This window comes from Platichthys flesus, chromosome 5 (genome assembly GCF_949316205.1).
Source record: "Platichthys flesus chromosome 5, fPlaFle2.1, whole genome shotgun sequence".
In the NCBI taxonomy this organism is placed as follows: domain Eukaryota; kingdom Metazoa; phylum Chordata; class Actinopteri; order Pleuronectiformes; family Pleuronectidae; genus Platichthys; species Platichthys flesus.
In genome coordinates this window covers 5,603,775-5,622,901 of record NC_084949.1, presented here as the reverse complement: position 1 = coordinate 5,622,901, position 19,127 = coordinate 5,603,775, and the positions used below count along the sequence as shown (strand labels likewise).

Below are 19,127 nucleotides of genomic sequence, written 5' to 3'. Positions count from 1 at the left end.
CACATTGTTTCTCTGTCCATTTAGCAGGGACCGGGATATTGCTTTTCTCTGCGTATTCAAATGCCAGTTCACAGCACTTAACTGGAGCAAGGCCATGGAACTGGTCAGTTAGTTGTTTCAAGTGTTTGGCAAGCTCCTCCTCCATCTCATCTGTGAATATTCTCTTTACCTCAGCTACTGCACACCAGGCTACTGATTTTACTTCTCTTTTCTCTTTTTTCTTTATGAATCTTTTGAGGGTTACCCCACTCTCCCCTACCAGAAGCCGCCCCTGGCCTGATACGATGATGATTTACGTAACGTTCACTCACGTTCATTATATGAAAACTGATTCGTTAAGTTCACCGTTCGCGAAAAATATGCGCAACATGCACAACACTGTACAGGGAGCCACTGCAGAGGGGCTGAAGAGCCGTAGGTTGCCGACCCCTGGCTCAGGGGTACATTTGACTTCCTGGCTTCAGTCTCAGTTTGGTTCAGTTGACTTTTTTGGTTTGGTTCATGAGGGGACACAGCACGGTGCTGCACCCTGCTGGTGGCTTGCTCTACAGCATGGTCTCATAGAACATCACTTTCACAGTATTACAAGACAGATTTCTGCTTCATTCTGCAAAGTCTTAATTTCAGATAATATACAAAGCTTCTGTGCACATGTGGACAATAGTTTCTGACAAAGGATGAACACCTGTTGAAACAATGATCCACAAGTGGATTTTTATTGTTATGACATTTTGGGATGTTCGCCAGTGTAGACACAAAACATGAGCAGGAAACCCAGTCTGAACAGATGACAGCAGATCGAAGCTGGTTAGTACATTTCTTGTTTGAAAAAAATAAAAGAATGAGCCTTTACCTTTATCCTCAGACTGAGAAGTATTATATCAGGTTTACAGGCCAGTAAACGTCAATCTGACACGGGAGTGAAATATTGAAGGAGCAGGGTTTTCAGGTCATGCATGTAATTTTGCAATGACAGAAAATGAGTTTTAAAAAATATATTTATTTTCTACGAAGAGTCTGTTTGTGGAAGATATGAGAGCAGTAAAACGCTAAATCTGTTCGGTCACACAAGTGATCTATTGATTATCGTAGAATATGTTGTAAAAACAAAACTACTTAAGAGAACAAAAATATCAAAATAATTTATACCATGATAACTAACGAGTCGTCCTGTAGTTTTTTTTTTTATATATTAGAAACGTGGAGAAAAATTATAAATCAGCTCAGGTTGAGTTCTGCTGTCTATGAGTCGGTTATTAATACAAAACATTTGAATTATTTAACTGCATTTTATATACAGTGGCTACATCTGAGGACCAACTGTGTGATGGGCCTCAATCGAAATGCTGCAAGTCTGAACTGAGCCAGGACAAGACTCAGGAACACTGCAGCTCAGTGAGGGTAACAGAGGCTACACAACAGTTTCTTTTGTTTGGTTTTAATACAAAATTCCAGAGATATCATACATCACCATCTCAGATTTCCTCTTTCACATTAGACCCCAATTAAAGGAAAAAGGGGAATAAGAGTGATTATTGGAGGGGGGGAAAAAGAAAGAACAGAAGTAGTAAAATAAATTCCAAATGCTCAGGCGTTTTTCTTTTTCTCGTCTTGTAACATGTTCACTTGTGTCACTGTGGGTAAGCAGGCTTTGATAATGAACCCTGACCTTTGGAGCCCTATGAAGTAAGATGCACTGGAGGCTAGTTTCCACGTCGATTTTGTCAGTCTGTTCATGCAGATTAAACCATATCCACTAATGACGACAGCAGCTACTCAAGTGATTCTGCCAGGAGGCCCAGTGGAACCAAATCAAACAGATGTTGATGAACATCACTCATGATGAGCTTCATTGATCCATTAATGACAGAGAGGTGTCTATGGTATTGCTTAGATCCATCCGACTCTCGCAGAACTACGTACAAAGGTAAAGAGTAGCTGTGTTTTTTTAAATGGAGCACAACCCACAACCTATACAATTTCTCATTTTGTGCTACAAGTTGCTCTGTAATAAACAGACAAAGGATTATATAATCCTGTGTTGAAGCAGGAACAGTGAAGGAAGCACAGTCTGACCAGAAAACTGTTCATGTGAGGACTCTCTCTCTCTCTCTCTCTCCATGCTGCGGCCTTCCTTACACACTCTGCTGCTCTGCCACTTGTAGGTCTGTAGTTTACTGGAGCATCAAAGCAGATACACCTGTGGCCATTTGATGTCCTCTGTGTCTATAACAGGTCCTCAGTAAGTCCTTCTACTCAGCCTCCTGCACATCTGTCAGGGATCAGATCCACTTGCCTCAGTCCCTCTTCCCCCAGTGACAGTTGTGCCCTATTTTCATTTAAATGAGCTTTTCTTTTAAAATAAGGGGAACACGGTATGTGACGGAAGTGTGTTGAAGCAGCGCTGAGTCAAACTCGAGTGGTTACCATCACCGTTACTTAGGAAAACTACAGTCTGTGTCACAGTTTGTCCAACAGTTTGCCATTAACGATTATTTGTTTTTATTTTCAGCATTGTAGACAGCTCAATTAAAAAAGAAAAAAATGACCATTCTGTTTTCTCCCTCTCCCCCCCCCCCCCCCCAGCTTTCCCACAAAATGACACAACCACACAAACTTCCACACACACACGCCCTCAACAAACACACACATACGCTCACAGTCCTGATTTTCACCATGTGGGAGAGAGCCTAGCCATGCCAGGTCAGAGCCAATTAAGATGAGCCAAAGAGGTACACCCATTTTCAGCTTCCCATGTTTGGCTTTACAAAATGGCTGCCAGTCGACCACAAGGCTCTGTGCTCGGCCCAATTCCTTTTTTCAACCGCTGTTGTTCTGTTGGGCTCACATCTCGTTGGCTATCTCCTCTGTTTCCATGGAAACATCTCCGTTGGTGATCTTGGTGTTCTCCTCGTATCCAGGGGGCATGAAAGCTAGCGTGTAGGGGTAAAGCTTGTGACACTCGGCACGGTACTCTTCCTCACGCTCTTTACGGTCGCCTAGGAGGCCACTCCGAAGACACTCCAGCGCTTCCGTACAGATCTGGGGGGGGGGGGGGACAGAAATGAAGAAACGTCCGATGTATTCAGGGGGCTGATATTCGTTATAGTCAATGTTTATTTCCTCTTGACCCATAATAAGCAACATATATATTTGAATATTTGAGGTAAACTTGTAGCTCAAGTTGGATACTATTTTTTTTTTTTTACACCACTTAATGACCAAATAATGATCTTGCCATCCAATTCCCCTCAATGATTACAAACCTGTATGGTTCTGTTGTTCAGTGACTCATCTAGTGCGGTGGCCAACTCTGCTGCCTTCATTTCTGTCGCCGAGTCCAAATACACCATCATCTTAGCAGCTGCAGGAAGGAGAGAAGAGTGAGTCTGAGAGAAAGAGTGTGTGCATGTGTGACTAAGTCTAAAAGCAAAATTCAATCCACCACATAGCCATCATGGAGACAGAATAGAAAAAAGTAGAATGGATCTGTGATTTACACTGTGTTGAGAAAAAAATTACGATATTTCTATTTGTTTCAGTATATTGTCTTACCAGCCAGTCGGTGGGGTATGGAGTTGGAGTGCTTGGTGAGGTAGGCCTGGTTGAAGCTCTTAGCGTTGCTGTCTCCAAACAGCCGGGTGATCTCCTGCTTCAAAACTGTCCTGACCCCCTCTGGCAGCTCCTTGCTCTCCGAGACTACAGACGAGGGAGGATGAAAACAAAGAGAGAGATGGAAAGAATGGTGGGAGGAATGTAGAAAGAAAAAGACAAGAAGGGGCAGTGAGTAACAAGTTGGAAAAAGTATTGAATAATACAAAACAGAATGTTAAACCGTTTCCAACAGTAGATTTACTACACAAGATGCAGCTGTCTTACCTCCTTTAAAGAAGCGTACTAAACACTGGTGTAGCCATGGGTCATCAGGGTCAATTGCCACCGCTCTTTTCACAGACTGGAGCATCAACAGGTACTTTTCTGAAATGAGGTGAAGGACATATTACCAACAGTGAAAACTGAAGACAGAGAGTGAAGTTACATTAAAATAAGAGTGTGTGCCAACCTTTCCTGAAGTAGATCTCAAAGGCCAGTAGGTGTGTGTCAATTTTGTCTTTCACCAGGTGTTTGAGAGGCATCAGGAACTTAATTGCTTCTTCCAGTGGGTTTTCTACCTGTAATGGTCACGAGGAAAATAACTTTAAATCATGAAACCTTCAACAGGACCTCAATAGATTAAGGGATCATGAGGCTTCTAACACAAACCTTGACCAGTTTGTCAGGAACGAGCTCCTCTTTGGGCCCTCCGATCTCCTCGTCATCATCCTCCTTCTTCTTCTTCTGGTTCTTTAGCTGCTTCTCCTTCTCTGCAATCTTCTTCTCCTCCTCCAGCTGGGCCTTCTTCTCGGCTCGCCGCTGCTTGTTCCTGAGCTTCTTCAGCTCTTTGTCCGAAAGGTTGGCTGGAGACAAGAAAGAACAGTGTTAATGCAGAGCATTCAACACAGCATGGAACTGATCAAACAGTTTGGGTCATGCACTAATGTGAATCCATATTGGACTATGATCTGTTCCGACATACGGTGCAGTTTCCTACCGGACCAAGTCATAACGCAGATTTTGTTGTCTGAGCCATATACTGAAATAGTTGCCCTGCTCCCAGGAAACAAACATAACCACGCGTGTCAAGTTAACGTTTAACTTGACACTCGTGACAACACAAGCTCATCAAAACCCTGGCAGCAGGTAATATATGTGAAAAAGGGTTAATAACAACGGGAGAGTTTGCTGACTTTCCTTTTGTGAATACATTTTAATAGATACAAACAGGATTTACAAATCATTTCTTGTCTTCATGATGGCTGTCAGCCATCTGCAATTTAGTGTTAGATTTATGTAGTTGGATCAGATTTATTAATTCTGAGATTTCAACTTGTTAAAAGTATTGCAGTTATTTAAATTCGACTATACTCAACACTTAATGTTTAATATAATTAGCCTTAGCAGTAAAAAAGCTTGTCTTATTGTTGGAACGTCCTTTTGTGCTATTAAAAAACTTTTTTTGTTAAGAAAAAATGATTGGTTCCAACCAGCACCATTTAGGTAACTGAACTTTTTTTTTTAAAATGATTTATTTAGCGCCTTATACTGAAAACTCAAAACGATACCCATATCTTTGTGTAGCCTACACAAAGACGCATCTCCTGACTCTTTCCTCTCACCAGTGTCGGCCTGCAGCTCCTTGCTATCGTCAGTCAGTGGGTTGTCATGGAGGCTCAGGTAGATCTGGATGGCAGTGATGGCTGCCTTGTAGTAGAAGGGATGCATCCGGAGCACATCCTCTAGCTTCAGCAAGTCCACGTAGGAGCGGAGCGTCATCTTCCTCATGCAGTAGGTGTGGAAATCAAACTGGTCATCTGTGATCTCCACAAAATGCTGGTGAAATTGGAGGGGGGGAATTTGTAAAACATACAGGATATAACCAGCACATACGAAACATGGGTGGTTAAGGACTCTTGTTGCTACATGATGTGAAATTACAGGTACATCCCAAAAAAATTATAAAAATCTGAAGAGCATGAAAATGTTTCTTAAAAAAATATTATATTTTTCTTCTGTCAGTTATTTGAGAGTGTAAATATTTCTTTGATAGAAGCTAATAGAAGCTTAATAAGATAGCAGAATAGTTACATTGACTGTGGGAGCAATTTATTGTTTTCTTAAGTGTTTAATAGTTAAACATGTGTTTAGTTTTTGTTTTGTATAATATAACTATGAGGTGCTTTGCATTGATAATTTATGATTGAATGTGGGCGTGTAGAGGGCGGGGCATGAGGCAGATCCAAGTAAGAACGTTTCCACGTGGACTGTGATATATATATATATATAATAAACATTTTATTCAGGTATGAAGGCACACGGTTTTATGAATCAGATTTTTTTTCTGTGCGCACGTACACTATTTGTACAAATCCCACGCACTGTTTTGGAAAGAAGTTGGTCTCAAAGCTCAAAGCCGCAATGATCAAAATGAAAACAAAAACAGGCTTGAAATATTTAACTTTATTTGCAATGAATCTAGAATATTGGAAATTGTTAGAGTGCGCAGGAAGACTAGATTATGATAGACAGATATTTAAGGACTCACCCGTTCGATCTCATGGCACTTCTTGAGAGCATCCCCAAACTTGTTCATACCCTTGTAGGCGAGTGCACACTCCGTCTGGAACCACATGCACTGCATCTCATTCAGATTCTCCACCGCTGATGCTCCCTCCTAGATAAAGTGAAAACAAAACAAATCAATGAGAACAGCAAATGCTATTTCAATTATTATATCAACTACTTATTATGAAATTCATAACCAAGCCATTACTATCTTTCATATATATAGTTCTGTTGATAATCAGGACCGGACTTGCTCGGGTTCAAACTGATTGATGTTATTTGCAGACACAGCTTCTTATTTCAGAACATACTCTAATAGATATTAAAGGGAAAGTTCACTCAACAAGAAAATGTACCTATTATCTACTCACCACTATGCCGATGGAGGGGTGGGTGAAGTGCTTGAGTCGAGAAAACACTAAAGGAGTCTAAGGGGTAAACAATGCTGTAGCCAAGGTGACCCCTTCTTCAGAGGTAATAAAAGAGGAAAAAAAACATAGCACACCTCATGTCTGAAGAAGGGGTCACTTTGGCTACAACGTTGTTTACCCCAAATACTTCTGAAGTGTTTTGTGGACTCAAACAAAACGTGTTTAAGTGTCCCGTGGACTCAAATACTTCACCCACCTTTCAATCGGCATAAAGGTTAGTAGAACTGAACTATCATTGAACTATCCCTTTATTGAGAATATAACAGATCTTTTTGAAAGATACAAGTTTTTGTTGGATATCACAACATAGCTTGGTACCATAACTCTACCTAAAACCATGTTACAATGAATTAATTATAATTTAAAGAAGAAAGAAAACACATTCTTTTGTGGTACTTTAAACTGGAGCAGATTGTAGTGGATCATTTTCTTACAGGGGAACTGTGTGAATACTGGATTATAGGGACCAATAGCCCATAGTGAAGCTCTTTTTAACCTGGGGTCTTGATGTGATTGTAATAGTATATAAAGTAAATGAGTTGCTCTGTTAATACAGAAGTCATTTTGTATGTACACCTGTCTAAATCATAGCCTCATTAATGTTTCTAGGACAGTGTACCATGAGGCTCACGGTTTCATTTTAACTGTACATCCCTGACTTTTGTTTTCAGACGTTTTACTTTGCTTGTCAACTGTTTGTGTTTTCTTTTGTGTAGTTTTTCTCACCCGTGTGAACTTGGAACACATTTCCTCAGCCTCTTTGACCATGCCTGCTTTCAGCATGTACTTGGCACACTTGGAGTTGATGAATCTGTCAGCGGTGTCCAGAGCCTGGGCCTCATCCATCCACTGAGCTGCCTCTCTAATGTTGCCAGCATGCTGTGGGAGGGAAAAGGTCACCTCAACAGTTGTGACTCAAGCATGAGGCCGAGAACATTTCTCAGAAACAAATGCAACAGTAAACAACCACACAAATGTGCAGGATGTGTTACCTTGTAAATCTTGGCTTTGATAAGGAAGAGTTCGATGAGCGTCGGTGTGCTCTCGATGGCTGCATTGATGTATTCTAAAGACAGTGTCTGCTGACCAATCATGTCATAGTGCTGTGCAAGGAAGTACTGCACCCAGAGCAAAGTGGTTGGCGGCTCCTCCTTTCCATCATCTGCAACAGTGCAAACATATTCTCTAAGTTGGTCTATACCGTGTTAACAAAAGACTACAACAGATAAACAGATAAGTGTGTTCAGGAATTTCAAATATGCAAATTTCAATACATAAACATTGATTTTCATTGGTTCATCATTCGTATTTTTATATTTTCTCACCGTTCACACTGAACATTCTACAGCTTTTTAATGTGGTTTCAAAGCTGACGACCAACTCTTCTATTATTGACACCTGCAAAGAGAAAGATGACAAAGTTAAGTTACCTCAGCTGCAGTGGAAGAATGCATATCTGTTAAACTAGTATCCGTTCCTCCCTTCCTTCAGTGCATTTTTTTAGATGGCTTTATTTGAAGTGCATACCTTTTCTTTATTGTTGTACAGTGATTTGAGCGTGGTGAAGACGGGCGGACAGCCTTTGCTGAAGTTCATCCTCAGATACCTGTCCAGACACTCTCTGAACTTCTCTCCTGCAGACAAACAGGGTGAGAGGACCCGTGATTTAGGGTGAATTTAAACCATAAACACATGGTGTGAAATTTACACTGAGGTTTAGCTAACAGAGATGTAATATTAGTCACACCAGTAAGAAAGTTAAGGGGCAGCCGGCGAGGAACCAGTCCTTTAGGAAACTTCTCCCAGGCATCCTCATAGATCTTTTGTCTCTCCTCTACGCTGCCTGAAAAAACATGAAAATTCTGCTTAGTGTCGACAGTTGTGGCTTGTATATATAAAAAGGACATTTATATTGTCAGTGAGGAAAAGGAGATTTGAAAAAGAAAAATGTATCATACCTGGTTTCAAAGCATTCTCTAGGCCTCTGTAATAGGACCAGTTTTCTGGGTTCCTCTCCTGCAGTCGACGGTAAACTTCTGTTGCTTCTTCCAGACGCCCCAACTTCAACAGCACCTCACCTGCAGAAGCAAGAGAAGAGCTCTAGTGTCACAGCACACTTGTTAGAAGCTGCTCACATTCACCCGTTGGAACGGAAATTAACCAACTGAAACCTTTAAAGATTTGGTCAACCTCATCTCAGTGTCACCATCTCATTTACTTTAGCTTAACAAGGTCCAGTATGTAAGATTTAGGGGTAGATGAAATATAATATTCATCATTATGTGTATAATCACCTGAAACTAGGAGTCGACTTGGATTTGTTACTGTGAAATCAGCCCTTTATATCTACATCAGGATCTGTTTCACTTGCCTACAGTAGCCAAATAAACCCAAAAATAAGGCCTTTCACATTTACGTTATCTGAAGGTCACAGCAGGTCCCCCTCCATGACGGATGTGGAGGTTGAGGCGAGGGTATTCAGTTGATTGTATCTAAACCTTACACACTGGACTTTAAATTATATTCAAGGGTCTTTTCAAAGGGTGAACACATTTATACCTAAGTAACTATAGTTTCTTTGGTCTATGAGATTAAATTTTACAAAAAGGAGTATAACAGATACTGGCTTTAATGGATCGTATGTGAAGCTCAGCGACCCACCTCGTGTCTCCTCCACTGCCAGTTTGTCGCAGATCTGCTTCTCATAGTTTGACAGATGCTCGAGTGCCTCCTTGTACAGACCAGCTTCCCTCAGCACCTGGTTCTGGTACAGCAGCAGCTCACTGTACTCGTAGTCCACTTTGTCTGGAGACGTCTGGACAGACACGATGAAAGAGTTAACAGAGTTAGGTTTTTTGTTGGCTTCGTTTATCAGGTAACATAATGGCTGTGTGTCATGCAGATATAGGATAGAGAAAGGGATAGGAGGAGGGTAGAGCTACAGCTAATCCAAAGAAGATAAGGAAATACTGAAAGGGCGAAGCATAAAGTTGAAAGGGATAAAGAGGTTGCTCTCATTTTCCCATTTGATTATATCTGTGGTGGCTAATTCAAACTTGTTGAGATCACTGGTTCACCGGGGCAATACTTGGGCATGAATGTGGAAGGTGGAGTCGTGAAGGGAGGGGTGTACCTGTTTTTGTCTTGAGGTCATTTTCTGTATGCAATTTGTTTTCCTAGATAAATTAATCCTCCACACACTTGACCTAACTGACCAGTAAAATAGAAAAAAACTGACGTAGGTCAGATTATTACTGTGTTTTTATGAAGGATGTTTGTATAAGGGATGATGAATTTGATAATAGGCCGTGGTGATATCTTGATAGAAGTGATCAGAGTGCTTATAAAGCCCAAATTATTAAATTTCCATTAGAATAATATAAAAGGGCTGAATGGCTGACAGTGGTTTCTGAGTCGCTAACAATGTGAATGAGACAAACTGAGAAATTATTGGAGCTACTGGGTATTTTTTCTGTTGAGGAAATTCTGCATAATTCTTCTGAGAATGTGCATTTGCCGCGTCAAAACAGCTTGTTGTATTACGCAGATGTGACAAAGGCAGGAAGCAGACTGTTATTATCAGGGTCACACCAGAGAAAGAGACAGAGTGAGCCGGAGCTCTGCTGTGGTTGAGAGCGATGCACACCCATATTTAAGAGGAAAACTGATTGGCCACAAAGCACTATAACTGATGCATCGATCAGATAGTCAGACACCTATGACACAACTAGAAATGTGAACAGTTCTGTTACTCATTTTACACTGCAGTGTCTGCAGTATGCTCCATATTCATGGACCTTTGTTAAAACCAGTTTTTCAGTTCTGACACAACATGAAGGATGAAAAGGATATTGACTCTCTGTAAGTGCTAAACCTTGATAGAGGCTAACCTGTTGTGTTTTCCTGAACTCCTCAATAATCTTTGCAGCCATCTCGTAGTCTTCAAGGAGGTGATAGGCGATGGCATAGCCAATCCAGGAAGCCCGTTGGGCTGGACGCAGCTGCAACAGCTGGTACCGTGTCTCCTAAAGAAAGAATAAAGACAGAGTTTTAGTTTAGCCATGTTGAACATCAGAAATTACAATGACTGCCCCAAATCTTCAACTGTAACCGTGGTCCCTGTCTTCCAAATCAGCATTTGAAGGTTGAAATTGTATCTATTACTGTTAACTCTGCAAAGTAGGTTATGTTTTCACCCCTGTCCATTAATTTGTTGGTTTGTTTGATGCAATCATGAACATTCGCAAAAAGTACTGGATGGATTACCATTAAACTTGGAAAGATGTGACAACTGTGGAAAAAGGGGTGTTTGAGGGATAGTGACCTAAAGACAATCACATTTCTATGAGTGTGTTGGTGCAGCTTGACTGAATTTAAGAAGATTGTTGGGCTTCTGAGGAGGCATGTGCTCTTTTGAGTGGCATTTTAGTTTTAATAGCCCATGATAGCCCAATAAGAAATAGTATTCCAATATTCTGCATCAATATTAATCTTTTATTCTTACAAAAGGATGTTTTGTATTATATATTATATAGTAATAGTTTTGTGTGTAACAGTGCTATCTAGTGTTACCAGCGCGATTATATGCTACAGGCTCATAAATTACGACAAGATAAGCAAATTGTGAAGTCCAAGTTTTGAGAAGATGATCCCGAAAACGTTCAGTGCCAGATGTACAGAAGGAAACTGATCTACTGCAACACACCCACTCCACAGTCCTACTGCAATGTTGTGAGAAATGATTAAACTTCACTCCTGTCCTTTCTTTGTTACACCTCTCTCATATGTAGCTTAAAGGACTGAAAAAGGGAAAAGTGGGATGACGGTTGGCAGCGCAAGGTTTTGCTGATTCATGGTAATGACACCAGAATATTGCAAGTCTAAACATTGTGACTCAGAGCCCCTTCCTTCTCCCTCTCTCATCCATATCTTTAATCCTTTCAACCAGACTGTCATGTTGCTGTTTCCCACCTCACACTAAATAAGCATCTAGATCACAGGCCGTGTCCCATGAGAGCTGCTCTAAATGTGATGACTGACTGAAACCTGTTATCAGCATCCTTTCCAAATCAGAGCAATACTGTGCATTGCACCAGTAACAGCAACAGATTGGAGTGTGTGAATTCAGGAAAGTTCTTCAGCCAGTGTGTTTTGCTCTTGTATTAAAAAGAAAAATTACCATATTTGTAAAATCTTCTTTTCACAGTTGGGTTTTAAAACCTAGAGGTGTCCCTCCATTGCGGACAAGTGCTGTTGCCTTTCATTTGCTTTGTGGCAACCTAAAGGATACCACAGATGTATTGACCATCCAAATCCAACCCTTTCAATCAGAGACCCTCCGTCAGCGCTCACCCTGTAGCCCTCCAGGTCTCGCATCTGGATCTGAAGGAGGGACAGGTCTCGCAGGATCTGAAGGTTGTCCTTGTCCCACTTCAGAGCGTTGCGGTAACACTTGATGGCCTCATCGTACTTCTTATCCGAGCGCTGCAGTAGGCCGTAAACGTGCCAGCCTGGGACGCACAGACGTTAAGGAACATAACACACACAAAGACAGTCCATACAATCTGATGTTATCAAACAAATATTAGAAGGGACGTCATGGTTGGGTTGGCTCCAATTTCTATAAATTTGTGTCAACACATGCTCACTGTTGCTTGTGTATTGATTCCAAAGAGAAAATTAGGTCCAGGATCAACAATGACGATTCTTAGATAGAAACTACAACTCATTCTACAAAAAACAATTTAATTAGGTTTAATAAACTGCTGAACTACACCCCCAGAGTGTTACTAAGCTTATACACATTAAAGATTGTGGACATAGCTAACCGATTTTGATTTATCTTTATCTTCAACATAATAGAAAATTGAGGCAGGCTGAGACATGATAAAATGATAGGTGAATGATAAAGCCATTACCTGATTACAACGACCGATTACAGACAAACAAATGGGCTTCTATGATACCGGTAGTTTCAAATATGCAACGGCCAAGCTTTAAATTATTTGAATAAATTAGTGGACCAAATGCTGATTTTAGATGATTCCCAAATTCAGTAATTACGGTGACAAAAAAAAAAAGAGGAACTGATCAGATATGACCAAAAACTAATTAATTCTAATGTTACAACTATACATGACAGACTCAGCAGTACTGTAGGTTGACAGAGCTCTATTACATACACGTTCACCAATTTCACAAAGAGACGTTGCAGAAACTTCCAAGAACATCTTCTACAACTTAAAGCATATCTCATCACCAACACACATGATCCGTCTCTGTGCAAGGATACAGACGTGGCTCCGGAGGTCGTTGCGCAGTCCTCTTCTCACCAGGTCGTAGGCCTCCTCCTTCTTCCCCAGACAGTTAAGGGTCAAGCCCTTCATCGCCAGGGTCTCTGGAAAAAGGCGACACAGGAACACAAAACACTTAGGGATACAGAGAATGAAATGAACACATTTTCTATACATCCAAACTTCTGCTGCTTACCTCCATGCTCTGCAAACTTTGGGTTGGACAGGATTTGTTTGCAGAACTTGAGCCCGTTTCGGTACTGTTTGTGTTCGTAACATCGCTGTCAAGGGAAAGGAGAGACAAATAATATTAGTCCAAGAAAGTACAAGCTCAATTCAGCAGGATGTACTCTACTGTACATGACAGAAATTGAGAAGATAATGCAGGTCTTTATTCCACTTTGAGATCTACTTGAAGTTCTAATCACAAACTCAGATTAGAAGAAAGTGAGCTGAAGTCTTCCAAATCTTAGTGCAAAAAAAAAGCAACAAACTAGAAATATCCTCAGAGATTCTGCATGTAGTCTTACATAATATGGGCATCATTGTTAAAATGTGTAAATATCAAGTTCTACCTTTATTGAATTTAACAATGATGAATGCCAAAGTAAAAGGGAGACCTGATAAGTATATTGTAGGGGTAAGTGGGTAGCAGCAATTGAAGAAAGTGTAAAAAATATTTCATACATTAACATTAAGCTACAACTTCGATGCACTGCTGTGACCTTGACCTTTGACAGACCCTTCACTCAATTTGTCATGTTTAATCCAAACTAGATTAAAACTGCCTGAGTTATCACTGTGACAGACCAATACTACAGATAGATTATTAATAGATATTAAATATGCTTTTCACATAACCAAGATTAATGTTGAAACATTCTTATCAGGATAAAAGACTAAATATTAGACTACCTCAGAGATCAAAGCTTAAAGGATTACCAGCATTTTGTCCTAAAGTTATATTTAGGTATGCACAGTAGATAGTACATAAAAACCACCACCACTCTTTTTAAGCTGATGACCGACAGTCATGGGAGAAAGTGTGTGTATGTGAGAGTGAGAGAGCGGGTTATGGTGGCAGATGGCCTTCCCTTGTGCCACCACTGACTTCACTAATGGTGAAAAAAGATGATGTCAACTTAATATGGGGGAGCCCAGGTCGCTTATGAAATTACAAGTAATTCCCTGCTGAGCCAAGTGAAGGATCACACCACTCACTGAGACAAAGGGCTGGAGGACAAGGGAGACATTTCCTACGTCCTGTCAGTTGGTTCATGTACATAAAGCACTAGGTGAAGTGTACATATGAAGGACAATGTGCAGCAAAATTGTGCATGCTGGTGCAAAACAGTTGCATGTGTTAGATGACCATCTGTTCAGTTGTGTAAGGAGCTAATGCATACACACTAAGAGACACACATGCCCATCTATATCTGTATCAATGGGACAACCTTCTGATTTATGAACAGTCATTTTGTTCCAGACGCAGAATCTAAACTAGAAGGAATAATAACAGACTCGACACCAAAGTAGTTTATAAACTTTTGTAATATTTGCTCCAGGGCATCACATCATTACCCTGATATATTCTATGATCTTCACATTGACAAGCAGGAACAAAGCCTCAGCTTCGCATTAAGTCTTGAGTAATAAATCTTCTTTCCTCTATGGAAAAGCAAAGAAAACTACTGTAAAGGAAGCTGTGAATTTACTTCACAGCAAATCCCACAGAAAAAAGATAGCATTAACCAGAGTCTTGTAATGTGCATTGTAGCATTAACAGTCAAACCACCGGACAAGAACTATATAAGCTGATAACACTTGAAAAACTAAAGTTCAAAATCTATAATTCACATTCAACATTTCAAGTTTTAAAAATGCATGTATATTGATGCTACTACAGGCACAAATACTGCACCGTAGATTTCATGTAAATTTAGCAACATTAACTACACCAGCTGTGCTTATCCAGCATGTTCTGTGCCTCACCCAAAATAACTCAGCCCCCTGAGTTACACAGAGCGTGTCAGAGCAGCGGCTCTAAGCCACCGGGCTCGCTGCAACGAGCGACAGGGTCAAACATTCAGGGGAAACATATCAAATATTTTTCTAAAGCGCTGATTGCACATTTCCGAAATGTTAGAGAGGAAGGCAGTGATGAGGGAAACTGTTTTGGTTGGGTTTCAGCTAAGCTGAGGGCTTCATGATTGCAGGTGTTTCAGACCCAACAAAAAATGTAACCCTAACGTCATGCAAAACCCATGAGGGGCTCCTCATTGATTTTGGTGTATAGCTTCAGATAAAAGTGAAATTTAATACATGGAGTTCCAGTGTCCAGTTTAAGTAATCATGTTTACACACACACACGCAATATTCTTCTCTTACGTCTACATGACTGCAGTAAACTTCCGGATTGTGTCTTTTACTTTACCCATCCACTTTTAATACAGTTTTATCATTTGAGGATATAACTGAGAGATTAGGAGAGCTGTGTTGGGTCGTTTAATGAAATTAATGGAGCAAGGACCAACTTTAGCTTGAGCTTAAACTGAGGAAAAAGTGTCTCCCCTTTCCCTGAAAGAACTGAATTGAAACTCTTCCAACTCCACTGCCATGCAGAGGTTGGACAACTGCCAGCTTCTAATAATGCATTTGGACACCTGGTTTGGGAAAGCAAAAAAAAAATAAGAGGGGTGTGGTCACATCCAAACTCCAGCCTGTTTCAAGTCTCGTATCACATTCCCGCTGCAGAGAGATTCATGGCAGGGAATTTATTTTGGGCATCGTCATTCACACAACAATAACCTCAACCAGATGAAAACATTTTAGACTCCTTAAGTACAGACAAGATTAAGTGTTTCGGGTGATTTATGGGACAAAGATTACAATACTCATAAAACTATATAATATCTACATCATGTCTGCACTGTTGAACGATGCCAAAAGAGTTTCACTTTCATTCACCAATAAAGTGTTCTGTGATGTTAGAACAAAATCTGAACATTGTTCTACTGGAAAAACACAACAATTCATGTTTTATTTATGGATTAACTGTCAAAGTGGAGTGTGGAATCTGTAAAAATACAACGAGTCCTGTTAACAGTTCAGGGAAAGGCAGTGCCTGCTGCAACTTCTCAAGATCACGTAGAAGTCACAGGTCTGTTTTCCTGGCCACAGGTAGAGCAGATGAAAGCCAGTCCTCTGCCAGGGGGCTGATAAACATCCACTAACACCCAGCAGAGCTCCTGACATACAATTCAAGATGACTTTGGGAAAACAAATGTTTATCTGAACCAGTTAATGACTATGTGCAGTTCCTAGAAAGTATTCGACAGGAGGTACATGCAGAGAGGTTTAACAACAAACATCAACAACCATGCCCATATCAGAAGGAGAGAGATTTGTTTCAATGCAGTTGAAACTGCGCTGAATTCACGGACAGCTCACTTTCCGTCCCACTGTAAAAACATTCGACATTTAATCCAACCTTCGATTTTCCCCTCTTTCCTTTGACCTACATTAAACTGTGTGCAGGCTGCAGCCAGGCAGCGGGGCGACACACACATGTGAGAGATGGATGGATGATGGGTGGGTTGCTAGCTGCCAGAGCAGAGCGGGCCTGAAGCACATCAGATTTGCTGACACAGTCACACCGGTGCTACCACACATCCTCAGCAGCATGTGTGGAAACCCCTGGTCTCCACACATGCTCTGGCAGTTCAACGTAATCCAGCCAGACCAGGGGCGGTAGTGTCAGCAGGCCGAGGCCCCACACTCACAGATTAACACTGCCAGTGACCTAAAATCTGCTAGACCTGAGATGTCTGTGCGGCTAGCGTTAGCCGATTAGCTAACGTCAAATTGCCATCCTCTGAGCTCGGATTGCAGGTTAACATAGACCAAGTGTAGCACACAACAAACTTGCAGCCACACACTTCTAAATGCACATGCTTAGCATTCAGCTAACAACAAAGCGAGTACCACAACATTAACAATAACAAACAGCGAGGTGCGCTGACTAAACACCAACACGAATGTGGCACACGCTAGCTTGTTAGCCATCGTGGGCGCTAGCGTTACCGCTAAGTTGTGTCAAGCAGCGAGGCCCGTCTCAGCTAGCTAGCCGGGTCTGGTTAATTAAACCAGGACTTATGTTGTATCAGAGCACGGACATTGAAACGCAGTCAGAATAACAACGGTACGTCAACAACCACTCAAACTGGACGGTACAGTGACAGTGCATATCAGGGCAGGGCTAGCTAACTCATTCACTGAAGCCATTTCGCTAGCCAACCGAGGCTAATGCTAACGCCGGACAGGTACACCGACAGTGAGCGAAACACCGATAGACCGCTCGGCTCGCCGCCCGCCTGCAGTGAGCGGAGCTGCGGCTCCTCGGCGGCCCACTCACCAGAATCCTCTTGAAGAGAGCGTTCTCTTTCGGGGGCAGAGTAACTGTCGGCATCGTTGCTGTTGGGATCCGTTTCCCCCTCGACCTCAGCACATGTAGCTAAAGTTAGCCCGGGTAGTCCAGACGAGTCGAGCTGAGTGGTGGACCTGGATCGGCTGATTCCGCCTGGTTGAGCCGCTCGATTACTCCGTTTTCTCGGCGCACTCAACTTCCTCCTCACGTGGGGGTGGAAACGCAGGAAACCATTTAAAATGGCGGCGGCAGCGCTCCGCACATGTCAGAGCTGAGAAGACAAAGTTAGAGGTCCCTCCCCACGTGGAAGACTATAAATAATCCGCCTTTATGTTCAGTTTAAGACTTCTATCAATGTCTTAAATGGCATTTCTCCCCTTTCTGGCTCCACACAATTATTGTTCATTTCAGTATATCCATACCACACAGGGCTACTACACTATGTTGAGGTTTCAGCTTTCTATTTCACGCTTGTGAAAGTAATGCCATTGATTTCAAAACTAGCTGTGATGATACAATCATGTTCATACAAATTATTAATTTCTTTGCTGTAATATGTTAAAAACATCTGATAAATATCAGCCCCACACACAAACATGCCGGATTTCTTGTATCTAGATGCACTGAATCCTTTTAGAATAGTTGTGTACCATGGCGTCTTCAGGTGTTTCGGGCCTTGATATATTTAAAATGCTGAAAATCGTCCCTTTCTCGCCAGGTTAAATTAAGTGAAAATAATTCATGGATCTGCCGCCTAATTCTGAATTGAATGGGTTCTTCCATGGCCCATGGGCACATCTTTCCACAACATATTGCCACCAAGTCTCCTGGTAATTCGTCATGTGGTTTCTGTGTGATTCTGCCAATTGTCAGACCTCCAAAATAAGTTTCAATAAAAAAGGAAAACACAAAACTCTTATGAAGAGGAGAACATTATACATGTGTAGGCCTACTTTGAAATAAATGAAACACAGAACTATGCTACTTTTGCTCATCTCCAGCTTGGTACTTTTCAGCCGATGCTGTGTGCTTGCTCTGGAAATGTCTTTAAACATTACACAAATTTTGTGTTTGCTAATTCCTCGCCACATATCAAGCATACAGGTAAACCTGCATCGTTGGCAGTGAAAGCAAATTAATATGTCCACGCAGAATTAAACTCTCAATTTACCTCCCAGACTTTTTTTGGAAGGGGATTTGTCCCTGATTATTGTACCGAGGCCGGGGATCGGGGCCCGTCTCTGCACCATGCCCAATTTCCACTATAAGTGATCAATGCAAAGCACCTCACGAATATTAAATTATGAAGCTGACCAATGGGTTTCCACCGTGAGTCCTGACGGAGGCACGGCATCAAGCAATGTGAAGAGGAAGTGAAACTTTCTGACATTGACAGCGAGGTGTTTGTTAGTGAGGTGGAGGTGGCTGCGCCCCGGTTCTGCGCCCCGCGAGCCGGCTCTGCGCTCAATTTTTAAATAAATAATAATATATATATATATATTTTGTATAAATAAAAAAACTGCGCGCAGATCCTGCTACCACATCCTGACGCGCAGCAAAGAGGATAGTCTCTCTGATCATAAGTTTGAGAAGCTTCTCATCTTGAGGTACAATAACTTGTTTGAGAGCTAGCGATGTTGTGGCTACTGGTCAGAGGTGAGAGATGAGACTTGTTAGCCCATTTTAACGTTTGTTGAGAATCTCATCTCTTATCTCTATTTAGCTCTGCCTTATGAGGCATGTTTATTAAACCATTTTGTTAACCTTTTGTTAAATTACATATTAGTTTATATGCAGCACCTCAAGGCACCTTTG

General features: G+C 41.4%; 1 protein-coding gene across 1 annotated transcript; it reads right to left on the bottom strand.

Annotated features, from left to right (window-relative positions):
* Positions 1-688: 688 nt before the first annotated feature.
* On the bottom strand, positions 689-17,482 carry naa15b (N-alpha-acetyltransferase 15, NatA auxiliary subunit b). The gene is made up of 20 exons (XM_062387679.1): positions 17,301-17,482; positions 13,083-13,167; positions 12,886-12,990; positions 11,946-12,103; positions 10,484-10,618; positions 9,255-9,408; positions 8,552-8,671; positions 8,341-8,436; positions 8,121-8,227; positions 7,919-7,991; positions 7,586-7,755; positions 7,320-7,472; positions 6,143-6,271; positions 5,217-5,430; positions 4,264-4,457; positions 4,064-4,172; positions 3,880-3,978; positions 3,556-3,699; positions 3,267-3,364; positions 689-3,042 (listed from the first exon to the last, which is right to left on the bottom strand). Exons 1-20 carry the CDS (start codon positions 17,352-17,354, stop codon positions 2,845-2,847), a joined length of 2,595 nt encoding a protein of 864 aa, XP_062243663.1. The 5' UTR covers positions 17,355-17,482; the 3' UTR covers positions 689-2,844.
* Between the last annotated feature and the right edge of the window lie 1,645 nt (positions 17,483-19,127).

Excerpts from the sequence above, each read along its gene's own strand:
- naa15b (XM_062387679.1), bottom strand. The coding sequence starts at position 17,354 with ATGCCGACAGTTACTCTGCCCCCGAAAGAGAACGCTCTCTTCAAGAGG. Across the intron at positions 13,168-17,300 it reads CTCTCTTCAAGAGGATTCTG|CGATGTTACGAACACAAACA; the intron begins GTGAGTGGGCCG and ends TTCCCTTGACAG. Across the intron at positions 4,458-5,216 it reads GGAGCTGCAGGCCGACACTG|CCAACCTTTCGGACAAAGAG; the intron begins GTGAGAGGAAAG and ends TCTTGTCTCCAG.